This window comes from Oncorhynchus kisutch, linkage group LG18, assembly GCF_002021735.2.
Source record: "Oncorhynchus kisutch isolate 150728-3 linkage group LG18, Okis_V2, whole genome shotgun sequence".
Taxonomy (NCBI): domain Eukaryota; kingdom Metazoa; phylum Chordata; class Actinopteri; order Salmoniformes; family Salmonidae; genus Oncorhynchus; species Oncorhynchus kisutch.
Genome location: NC_034191.2, coordinates 4781000 through 4793539, shown reverse-complemented (window position 1 = coordinate 4793539; position 12540 = coordinate 4781000). Strand labels below are relative to the sequence as shown.

General features: G+C 50.0%; 1 protein-coding gene across 2 annotated transcripts in view; it reads right to left on the bottom strand.

Annotated features, from left to right (window-relative positions):
• Window positions 1–12540, bottom strand: part of hnrnpul1 (heterogeneous nuclear ribonucleoprotein U-like 1) — a 57072-nt gene that overhangs the window by 184 nt on the left and 44348 nt on the right. Inside the window, exons 12-16 of one of the 2 annotated variants that reach the window (XM_031795341.1) lie at window positions 12340–12508; window positions 5447–5731; window positions 5115–5269; window positions 1857–2027; window positions 1–92 (exon numbers count right to left, since the gene is read on the bottom strand). The exon at window positions 1–92 is cut by the window's left edge and continues 184 nt beyond it. In XM_031795341.1, the coding sequence (XP_031651201.1) occupies window positions 1–92; window positions 1857–2027; window positions 5115–5269; window positions 5447–5731; window positions 12340–12508 (872 nt within the window). The remainder of the gene's footprint in view (window positions 93–1856; window positions 2028–5114; window positions 5270–5446; window positions 5732–12339; window positions 12509–12540) is intronic. The other variant, XM_031795342.1, reaches the window with a different exon arrangement.

Below are 12540 nucleotides of genomic sequence, written 5' to 3'. Positions count from 1 at the left end.
CTCTGCCCCTGGCCGGCATAGTTCCCATACTGGCCGTAGTACTGGTTCCACTGAGACTGGTTCTGGTAGTACTGCTGCCACTGCTGGGCATACTGCGAGAGAGAGAGAGAGAGAGAGAGAGAGAGAGAGAGGCAATACAGTGATTAAATACCCTATCTCTCAGTGATTAACTACCCTATCTCTCGGTGATTAAATACCCTATCTCTCAGTGATTAAATACCCTATCTCTCAGTGATTAAATACCCTATCTCTCAGTGATTAAATACCCTATCTCTCAGTGATTAACTACCCTATCTCTCAGTGATTAAATACCCTATCTCTCAGTGATTAAATACCATATCTCTCGGTGATTAAATACCCTATCTCTCAGTGATTAAATACCCTATCTCTCAGTGATTAAATACCCTATCTCTCGGTGATTAAATACCCTATCTCTCAGTGATTAAATACCATATCTCTCGGGGATTAAACACCCTATCTATCAGTGATTAACTACCCTATCTCTCAGTGATTAAATACCCTATCTCTCGGTGATTAAATACCCTATCTCTCGGGGATTAAATACCCTATCTCTCAGTGATTGACTACCCTATCTCTCGGGGATTAAATACCCTATCTCTCAGTGATTAAATACCATATCTCTCAGTGATTAAATACCCTATCTCTCAGTGATTAAATACCATATCTCTCGGTGATTAAATACCCTATCTCTCAGTGATTAAATACCCTATCTCTCAGTGATTAAATACCCTATCTCTCGGTGATTAAATACCCTATCTCTCAGTGATTAAATACCATATCTCTCGGGGATTAAACACCCTATCTATCAGTGATTAACTACCCTATCTCTCAGTGATTAAATACCATATCTCTCGGTGATTAAATACCCTATCTCTCGGGGATTAAATACCCTATCTCTCAGTGATTGACTACCCTATCTCTCGGGGATTAAATACCATATCTCTCAGTGATTGACTACCCTATCTCTCGGTGATTAAATACCCTATCTCTCAGTGATTAAATACCCTATCTCTCAGTGATTAAATATCCTATCTCTCGGCGATAAAATACCCTATATCTCGGTGATTAAATACCCTATCTCTCTGTGATTAAATACCCTATCTCTCAGTGATTAAATACCCTATCTCTCAGTGATTAAATACCCTATCTCTCAGTGATTAAATACCCTATTTCTCGGTGATTAAATACCCTATCTCTCAGTGATTAACTACCCTATCTCTCAGTGATTAAATACCCTATCTCTCAGTGATTAACTACCCTATCTCTATGTGATTAAATACCATATCTCTCAGTGATTAAAAACCCTATCTCTCAGTGATTAAATACCCTATCTCTCAGTGATTAACTACCCTATCTCTCAGTGATTAACTACCCTATCTCTCGGTGATTAACTACCCTATCTCTCGGTGATTAAATACTCCATCTCTCAGTGATTAAATACCCTATCCAGCTGAAGTTTCTAAAATGATTAAATACCCTATCCAATAACTTCAGGCTGATACTGGAGGTTAGCTGTATCAGGGTTACCCGAGTTCAACTGAATCCTGGCATACTACCGTTGTTGCTACTATGGTAACTACCGGCTGGTACTGCTGGTTGCTATGGTAGCTACCGGCTGGTACTGCTGGTTGCTATGGTAACCACCGACGATACCGCTGGTTGCTATGGCAACTACATGATGGTACTGCTGGTTGCTATGGTAACCACCTGAGGGTACTGCTGGTTGCTATGGTAACCACCTGTGGGTACCGCTGGTTGCTATGGTGACTGCCGGTCGATACTGCTGGTTGCTATGGTAACTACATGTTGGTACTGCTGGTTGCTGTGGTAACTACCTGCTGGTACTGCTGGTTGTAGTTCTGCTGTTGGCTGTAGGTCTGTCCTGCGGCAGCTGGCGTAGACTCGCTGTAACTCTGAGTTTGGCTGTATCCTGGGTACTGACTGTAGCTGCCGTAGTTGTAACCCTGTTGGTAGTTGCCTTGATTATAGCTGCTGGGGCTGTAACTCTGGAGGAGAGAGAAAGAAAAGCATGTCGGAAAACAAAAACAGACTCCATTACTACTTGTAAACTATTCAACGTTAACCAAGAATATACTGGCCCAGCCATGGGGTACATTAGGGTAATACAGTAGGGTCCTGGGGTAGTTTATTAATACAGTAGGGTCCTGGGGTAGTTTACTAATACAGTAGGGTCCTGGGGTAGTTTACTAATACAGTAGGGTCCTGGGTAGTTTACTAATTCAGTAGGGTCCTGGGGTAGTTTACTAATATAGTAGGGTCCTGGGGTAGTTTACTAATACAGTAGGGTCCTTGGGTAGTTTACTAATACAGTAGGGTCCTTGGGTAGTTTACTAATACAGTAGGGTCCTGGGGTAGTTTACTAATACAGTAGGGTCCTGGGGTAGTTTATTAATACAGTAGGGTCCTGGGGTAGTTTACTAATACAGTAGGGTCCTGGGGTAGTTTATTAATACAGTAGGGTCCTGGGGTAGTTTACTAATACAGTAGGGTCCTGGTGTAGTTTACTAATACAGTAGGGTCCTGGGTAGTTTACTAATTCAGTAGGGTCCTGGGGTAGTTTACTAATTCAGTAGGGTCCTGGGGCAGTTTACTAATACAGTAGGGTCCTGGGGTAGTTTACTAATACAGTAGGGTCCTGGGGTAGTTTACTAATACAGTAGGGTCCTGGGGTAGTTTACTAATACAGTAGGGTCCTGGTGTAGTTTACTAATACAGTAGGGTCCTGGGTAGTTTACTAATTCAGTAGGGTCCTGGGGTAGTTTACTAATTCAGTAGGGTCCTGGGGCAGTTTACTAATACAGTAGGGTCCTGGGGTAGTTTACTAATACAGTAGGGTCCTGGGGTAGTTTACTAATACAGTAGGGTCCTTGTGTAGTTTACTAATACAGTAGGGTCCTGGGGTAGTTTACTAATACAGTAGGGTCCTGGGGTAGTTTACTAATACAGTAGGGTCCTGGGGTAGTTTACTAATACAGTAGGGTCCTGGGGTAGTTTACTAATACAGTAGGGTCCTGGGTAGTTTACTAATACAGTAGGGTCCTGGGGTAGTTTACTAATACAGTAGGGTCCTGGGGTAGTTTATTAATACAGTAGGGTCCTGGGGTAGTTTACTAATACAGTAGGGTCCTGGGGTAGTTTACTAATACAGTAAGGTCCTGGGGTAGTTTACTAATACAGTAGGGTCCTGGGGTAGTTTATTAATACAGTAGGGACATGGGGTAGTTTATTAATACAGTAGGGTCCTGGGGTAGTTTACTAATACAGTAGGGTCCTGGGGTAGTTTACTAATACAGTAGGGTCCTGGGGTAGTTTACTAATACATCAGGGTCCTGGGGTAGTTTATTAATACAGTAGGGTAGTGGGGTAGTTTACTAATACAGTAGGGTCCTGGGGTAGTTTACTAATACAGTAGGGTCCTGGGGTCGTTTATTAATACAGTAGGGTCCTGGGGTAGTTTACTAATACAGTAGGGTCCTGGGGTAGTTTACTAATACAGTAGGGTCCTGGGTAGTTTACTAATACAGTAGGGTCCTGGGGTAGTTTACTAATACAGTAGGGTCCTGGGTAGTTTACTAATACAGTAGGGTCCTGGGGTAGTTTACTAATACAGTAGGGTCCTGGGTAGTTTACTAATACAGTAGGGTCCTGGGGTAGTTTACTAATACAGTAGGGTCCTGGGGTAGTTTATTAATACAGTAGGGTCCTGGGGTAGTTTACTAATACAGTAGGGTCCTGGGGTAGTTTACTAATACAGTAGGGTCCTGGGGTAGTTTACTAATACAGTAGGGTCCTGGGGTAGTTTACTAATACAGTAGGGTCCTGGGGTAGTTTATTAATACAGTAGGGTCCTGGGGTAGTTTATTAATACAGTAGGGTCCTGGGGTAGTTTACTAATACAGTAGGGTCCTGGGGTAGTTTATTAATACAGTAGGGTCCTGGGGTTGTTTATTAATACAGTAGGGTCCTGGGGTAGTTTACTAATACAGTCATTCACGTGTTTCTAAAATATGTAAATCTCAAAATAGGACGTTGCCCCTTTAAGAGAAGTACTTTTGAAAATATATATAAATCTGGCTACAGTAGTCTAGCTAAGACAAATGCTAGGTGTATTTTTTTAGCCTTCTTTGTGCAGACTATCAACAGTAGCCAGCATATTGCTAGTGTGTTCACTATTGAAGGTTTACGTTTGTAATTCACTTTCCCTTAAAAACATATTTTTTAATTTTTATAAATAAGCTCAGCGAATAGATTGATGGGCACTTCTTTTTCACTCTGGACTGCCCGCTGTGTGGCGGCATCAACTCACATACTGCTCGAGAAGTTGCGACTCGCGATGAGCGTAGTTTAATGAATGGCCAATCATATTGCTCAAATACAAATAGCATGACTTTTCTGACATGTAGTCTTCAATGGTTTTCAAATCGGTAGACTGCGACAGAGCAGGTAAACGTTGAACTGGATTGCCAAAATGCGCCGAGAAGCTACTGGGCAGGCCCAGCGGTGTCACGTCCTGACCTTAGTTTCCTTTTTTATGTCTCTGTTTTAGTTTGGTCAGGGCGTGAGTTGGGGTGGGCATTCTATGTTTTTGTATTCTATGTTTTTGTATTTCTGTGTTTGTCCTGGTATGGTTCTCAATCAGAGGCAGCTGTCGATCGTTGTCTCTGATTGAGAACCATACTTAGGCAGCCTGTTTTCCCACTATGATTTGTGGGTTGTTGTTTTCTGTTTAGTGTTGTTGTTTCACCTGACAGAACTGGTTTCGTTTCTTCCTTTCACTTTGTTATTTTGTTTCGTGTGTTCAGTTCGAATAAATTAACATGGACACTTACCACGCTGCATATTGGTCCGATCCTTCCTCCTCCTCCTCAGACGAAGAGGAGGACCATCGTTACAAGCAGGCTATAATTTATGTCGTACCCTGATTAGCACATTGTTAGTGTCTGGTCACCTGACCAGGAAAACCTCTAGTTGATGGGCTATAACTATGACACAGAGTATTTCCTGCTCAGGTAAAACTCATATCCTCTCCATTAATGTGCAGACAGACAGACAGCAGGTGTATCCATGGTTACCTGGTTGTATCCCCCTTTGCTGTAGGGCGCCGGGCGGTTGTAGCCTCCTGACTGTTGGTTACGGTTGTACCCTCCCCTCGGAGCCGACGACCCCCCCTCACGGTAGTTACCGTTCCCACCCCAGCGGTTGCCGGTGTAGCCGCCACGGTTGTTGCCTGAAACAGAGCGAGACATACAGGCACGTCTCTTAGAGCAGGGCCTAGCCCAGACACGGTGACAAGCAGTGGATTGGTGTAAGCAACAACCGCCCTAAATCAGTCCCTCCCTCTTAAATCCCCCTGATGGGAGAGTGTACGAATGCACACTTCAGGAGAAAAGTGTGAGTGACTGACCTGGGGAGGAGTCTGTTCCTTCCTTACCCCTTCTGTATCCGCCTGCGTCTCTACTCTGGTATCCTACGCCGCCGCGAGGACCGCCACGGTCGTCATAGCGCTGGTAGCCTCCCCCGTTGCCACGGAACCCTCCCGGACGGTTGTCATGGCGTTTGTCGGGGGGTGGGCCGGCCTTGCGTCCCTCCTCGTTGTATTCCTTCACCAGATTGAAAGCCTCTTCCCGCTGCAGCTCCACAAAAATCACCTCTTCCAGGAAGTCGCTGGGCTCAGGGAGCAGGAAGTTGGCTGGAAGCCAGGATGGAGAGATGACCCCCGAGAGAGACAGATGGAGGAGACGGACCGGTCCAGGATGACAGGATAGAGAGAGAGAAAGAGAGAGAGAGGAGAGGTTGTAGCGAAGGCCAGATCAGCCAACACCACCGGGAGACAAAATGAAAAGATACATTATTATCACATAATGATGAGGGGAATCATAGAAAAGAGAAAGAACTGGGAGGAGATGGAAGGAGGCAGGCTGTGAAGGCTGAGGGTAGACTGTGAAGGCTGAGGATAGGCTGAGGGTAGACTGTGAAGGCTGAGGGTAGACTGTGAAGGCTGAGGGTAGGCTGAGGGTAGACTGTGTAGGATGAGGGTATGCTGTGAAGGCTGAGGGTAGACTCTGTAAGCTGAAGGTGGGCTGAGGGTATGCTGTGAAAGCTGAGGGTAGACTGTGTAGGCTGATTGTATGCTGTGTAGGCTGAGGGTAGACTGTAAGCTGAGGGTAGGAGGGGTTCTATAGACTGAGGGTAGGAGGGTTCTGCAGACTGAGGGTAGGAGGGGTTCTATAGACTGAGGGTAGGAGAGGTTCTGCAGACTGAGGGTAGGAGGGGTTCTGTAGACTGATTGTATGCTGTGTAGGCTGAGGGTAGGCTGAGGGTAGACTGTGAAGCCTTAGGGTAGACTGTGAAGGCTGATTGTATGCTGTGTAGGCTGAGGGTGGGTTGAGGGTATGCTGTGAAGGCTGAGGGTAGGAGAGTTCTGTAGACTGAGGGTAGGAGCGTTCTTCAGACTGAGGGTAGGGGGGGTTTTGCAGACTGAGGGTAGGAGGGTTCTGTAGGCTGAGGGTAGGAGGGGTTCTATAGGCTGAGGGTAGGAGGGGTTCTGTAGACTGAGGGTAGGAGGGTTCTATAGACTGAGGGTAGGAGGGTTCTGCAGACTGAGGGTAGGAGTGGTTCTGCAGACTGAGGGTAGGAGGGGTTCTGTAGACTGAGGGTAGGAGGGGTTCTATAAACTGAGGGTAGGAGGGTTCTGCAGACTGAGGGTAGGAGTGGTTCTACAGACTGAGGGTAGGAGGGTTCTGTAGACTGAGGGTAGGAGGGGTTCTGCAGACTGAGGGTAGGAGGGGTTCTGTAGACTGAGGGTAGGAGGGGTTCTATAGACTGAGGATAGGAGGGTTCTGCAGACTGAGGGTAGGCTGGTTCTGTAGACTGAGAGTAGGAGGGGTTCTGCAGACTGAGGGTAGGAGGGGATCTGTAGACTGAGGGTAGGAGGGGTTCTATAGACTGAGGGTAGGAGGGTTCTGCAGACTGAGGGTAGGAGGGGTTCTGTAGACTGAGGGTAGGAGGGGTTCTGCAGACTGAGGGTAGGAGGGGTTCTGTAGACTGAGGGTAGGAGGGGTTCTATAGACTGAGGGTAGGAGGGTTCTATAGACTGAGGGTAGGAGGGGTTCTGTAGACTGAGGGTAGGAGGGGTTCTGCAGACTGAGGGTAGGAGGGGGCCTATAGACTGAGGGTAGGAGGGGTTCTGCAGACTGAGGGTAGGAGGGGTTCTGCAGACTGAGGGTAGGAGGGGTTCTGCAGACTGAGGGTAGGAGGGGTTCTGTAGACTGAGGGTAGGAGGGTTCTGTAGACTGGGGGAAGGAGGGGTTCTGCAGACTGAGGGTAGGAGGGTGCTATAGACTGAGGGTAGGAGGGTTCTATAGACTGAGGGTAGGAGGGGTTCTATAGGCTGAGGGTAGGAGGGTTCTGCAGACTGAGGGTAGGATGGGTTCTGCAGACTGAGGGTAGGAGGGTTCTGTAGACTGAGGGTAGGAGGGTTCTGTAGACTGAGGGTAGGAGGGGTTCTGCAGACTGAGGGTAGGAGGGTTCTATAGACTGAGGGTAGGAGGGGTTCTGCAGACTGAGGGTAGGGGGGGTTCTGTAGACTGAGGGTAGGAGGGTTCTATAGACTGGGGGTAGGAGGGGTTCTGCAGACTGAGGGTAGGAGGGGTTCTGCAGACTGAGGGTAGGAGGGGTGCTGCAGACTGAGGGTAGGAGGGTTCTGTAGACTGGGGGAAGGAGGGGTTCTGCAGACTGAGGGTAGGAGGGTGCTATAGACTGAGGGTAGGTTGGGTTCTATAGACTGAGGGTAGGAGGGGTTCTATAGGCTGAGGGTAGGCGGGTTCTGCAGACTGAGGGTAGGAGTGGTTCTGCAGACTGAGGGTAGGAGGGTACTGTAGACTGAGGGTAGGAGGGTTCTGTAGACTGAGGGTAGGAGGGGTTCTGCAGACTGAGGGTAGGAGGGTTCTATAGACTGAGGGTAGGAGGGGTTCTGCAGATTGAGGGTAGGAGGGGTTCTGTAGACTGAGGGTAGGAGGGGTTCTGCAGACTGAGGGTAGGAGGGTTCTGTAGACTGAGGGTAGGAGGGGTTCTGCAGACTGAGGGTAGGAGGGTTCTATAGACTGAGGGTAGGAGGGGTTCTGCAGACTGAGGGTAGGGGGGTTCTGTAGACTGAGGGTAGGAGGGGTTCTGCAGACTGAGGGTAGGAGGGTTCTATAGACTGAGGGTAGGAGGGGTTCTGCAGACTGAGGGTAGGAGGGGTTCTGCAGACTGAGGGTAGGAGGGGTTCTGTAGACTGAGGGTAGGAGGGGTTCTGCAGACTGAGGGTAGGAGGGGTTCTGTAGACTGAGGGTAGGAGGGGTTCTGTAGACTGAGGGTAGGAGGGTTCTATAGACTGAGGGTAGGAGGGGTTCTGTAGACTGAGGGTAGGAGGGGTTCTGCAGACTGAGGGTAGGAGGGGGCCTATAGACTGAGGGTAGGAGGGGTTCTGCAGACTGAGGGTAGGAGGGGTTCTGCAGACTGAGGGTAGGAGGGGTTCTGCAGACTGAGGGTAGGAGGGGTTCTGTAGACTGAGGGTAGGAGGGTTCTGTAGACTGGGGGAAGGAGGGGTTCTGCAGACTGAGGGTAGGAGGGTGCTATAGACTGAGGGTAGGAGGGTTCTATAGACTGAGGGTAGGAGGGGTTCTATAGGCTGAGGGTAGGAGGGTTCTGCAGACTGAGGGTAGGAGTGGTTCTGCAGACTGAGGGTAGGAGGGTTCTGTAGACTGAGGGTAGGAGGGTTCTGTAGACTGAGGGTAGGAGGGGTTCTGCAGACTGAGGGTAGGAGGGTTCTATAGACTGAGGGTAGGAGGGGTTCTGCAGACTGAGGGTGGGGGGGGTTCTGTAGACTGAGGGTAGGAGGGTTCTATAGACTGGGGGTAGGAGGGGTTCTGCAGACTGAGGGTAGGAGGGGTTCTGCAGACTGAGGGTTGGGGGGTTCTGCAGACTGAGGGTAGGAGGGTTCTGTAGACTGGGGGAAGGAGGGGTTCTGCAGACTGAGGGTAGGAGGGTGCTATAGACTGAGGGTAGGAGGGTTCTATAGACTGAGGGTAGGAGGGGTTCTATAGGCTGAGGGTAGGCGGGTTCTGCAGACTGAGGGTAGGAGTGGTTCTGCAGACTGAGGGTAGGAGGGTACTGTAGACTGAGGGTAGGAGGGTTCTGTAGACTGAGGGTAGGAGGGGTTCTGCAGACTGAGGGTAGGAGGGTTCTATAGACTGAGGGTAGGAGGGGTTCTGCAGATTGAGGGTAGGAGGGGTTCTGTAGACTGAGGGTAGGAGGGGTTCTGCAGACTGAGGGTAGGAGGGTTCTGTAGACTGAGGGTAGGAGGGGTTCTGCAGACTGAGGGTAGGAGGGTTCTATAGACTGAGGGTAGGAGGGGTTCTGCAGACTGAGGGTAGGAGGGGTTCTGTAGACTGAGGGTAGGAGGGGTTCTGTAGACTGAGGGTAGGAGGGGTTCTGCAGACTGAGGGTAGGAGGGGTTCTGTAGACTGAGGGTAGGAAGGTTCTATAGACTGAGGGTAGGAGGGTTCTATAGACTGAGGGTAGGAGGTGTTCTGCAGACTGAGGGTAGAGGGGTTCTATAGAATGAGGGTAGGAGGGGTTCTGCAGACTGAGGGTAGAGGGGTTCTATAGACTGAGGGTAGGAGTGGTTCTACAGACTGAGGGTAGGAGTGGTTCTGTAGACTGAGGGTAGGAGGGGTTCTGTAGACTGAGGGTAGAGGGGTTCTATAGACTGAGGGTAGGAGTGGTTCTACAGACTGAGGGTAGGAGTGGTTCTGTAGACTGAGGATAGGAGGGGTTCTGCAGACTGAGGGTAGAGGGGTTCTATAGACTGAGGGTAGGAGTGGTTCTACAGACTGAGGGTAGGAGTGGTTCTGTAGACTGAGGGTAGGAGGGGTTCTGTAGACTGAGGGTAGAGGGGTTCTATAGACTGAGGGTAGGAGTGGTTCTACAGACTGAGGGTAGGAGTGGTTCTGTAGACTGAGGGTAGGAGTGGTTCTGCAGACTGAGGGTAGGAGGGTTCTATAGACTGAGGGTAGGAGGGTTCTATAGACTGAGGGTAGGAGGGTTCTATAGACTGAGGGTAGGAGGGTTCTATAGACTGAGGGTAGGAGGGGTTCTGCAGACTGAGGGTAGAGGGGTTCTATAGAATGAGGGTAGGAGGGGTTCTGCAGACTGAGGGTAGAGGGGTTCTATAGACTGAGGGTAGGAGTGGTTCTACAGACTGAGGGTAGGAGTGGTTCTGTAGGCTGAGGGTAGGAGGGGTTCTGTAGACTGAGGGTAGGAGGGTTCTATAGACTGAGGGTAGGAGGGTTCTATAGACTGAGGGTAGGAGGGTTCTATAGACTGAGGGTAGGAGGGTTCTATAGACTGAGGGTAGGAGGGTTCTATAGACTGAGGGTAGGAGGGTTCTATAGACTGAGGGTAGGAGGGTTCTATAGACTGAGGGTAGGAGGGTTCTATGGGCTGGCTGTTTGGCTACTGCAGTCAGAACAAATTCAACCTCCAGAGAACCTGGAGGAAACATTTGTTCAAGCGAACACAGAGGAGGGGGGAGGGGGAAGCACCACTGCAAACCAAGTGCTGCCGTCTTAAAACAGCTTTCAACAAGTACTGCCACATGACTGCCACATGACTGCCACATGACTGCCACATGACTGCCACATGACTGCCACATGACTGCCACATGACTGACACATGACTGACACATGACTGCCACATGACTGACACATGACTGACACATGACTGCCACATGACTGCCACATGACTGCCACATGACTGCCACATGACTGCCACATGACTGCCACATGACTGCCACATGACTGCCACATGACTGCCACATGACTGCCACATGACTGACACATGACTGCCACATGACTGCCACATGACTGCCACATGACTGCCACATGACTGCCACATGACTGACACATGACTGACACATGACTGCCACATGACTGACACATGACTGACACATGACTGCCACATGACTGCCACATGACTGACACATGACTGACACATGACTGACACATGACTGACACATGACTGACACATGACTGACACATGACTGCTGGTCTGAACATGAGTCAGCTCACCGACAGCCAATAAGCTTGTCAACAGCCCTTGCAGACTGAGTGTCCACTACTTTTTGACAGTAAGTTAGTTCAATTTAGAGCACATCCTCAGTTTGCAGTGCAACAGGTCAGCGGGTTGGCAGGGGCAACACAGAGGGGCAACACAGAGGGGCAACACAGAGGGGCAACACAGAGGGGCAACACAGAGGGGCAACATAGAGGGACAACATAGAGGGGCAACATAGAGGGGCAACATAGAGGGGCAACATTGAGGGGCTACATAGAGGGGCAACATAGAGGGGCAACATAGAGGGGAAACAGAGGGGCAACATAGAGGGGCAACATTTGAGGGGCAACATAGAGGGGAAACAGAGGGGCAACACAGAGGGGCAACATTGAGGGGCAACATAGAGGGGAAACACAGAGGGGCAACACAGAGGGGCAACACAGAGGGACAACATAGAGGGGCAACATAGAGGGGCAACATAGAGGGGCAACATAGAGGGACAACATAGAGGGGCAACATAGAGGGGCAACACAGAGGGACAACATAGAGGGGCAACATAGAGGGGCAACACAGAGGGGCAACATAGAGGGGCAACATAGAGGGGCAGGAGGCTCAAAGGGTACTGCATCTTAATATATGTCCGGAGGCTGGAAGCATGGGGGGCAGGGAAGGAGGCAGGGGTTGGGATGCGGGGCAGGGGTTGGGATGGGGGGCAGGGGTTGGGATGCGGGGCAGGGGTTGGGATGGGGGGCAGGGGTTGGGGGGGAAGGAGGCAGGGGTTGGGATGGGGGGCAGGGGTTGGGGGGGAAGGAGGCAGGGGTTGGGATGGGGGGCAGGGGTGGGGGGGAAGGAGGCAGGGGTTGAGATGGGGGGCAGGGGTTGGGGGGGGAAGGAGGCAGGGGTTGGGGAGGGGGGGCAGGGGTTGGGGGGGGAAGGAGGCAGGGGTTGGGGAGGGGGGGCCAGGGATTGGGGGGCAGGGAAGGTGGCAGGGGTTGGGATGGGGGGCAGGGGTTGGGGGGGGAAGGAGGCAGGTGTTGGGGAGGGGGGGCCAGGGGTTGGGGGGCAGGGAAGGTGGCAGGGGTTGGGAGAGCATCTTCCAAGATTTGATTTTAGAGACAAAAACATAGAAAAAAGTAAAGTAGATCTGTTGGTTTTTGTTTTATTGGTTGGTTGGTTTTGTTTCCACATGGTTGTTCCTACCTTTCATTTCTAACACAGCCTGATCTGGCACATCCTTCCCCTGTTCATCAGTTTGTCTTAACGTTCGCTCTTTAAAGTCCTCCTCCGTGGGACATATTACAATAGCCTTGCGCTGAAACCCCTCAAAAGGACGCATTTTTCGTCTCTGGGCTGATCCATATACATTTGTCTAGCAATGGTGACACAAGGAAAGAGGTAGAA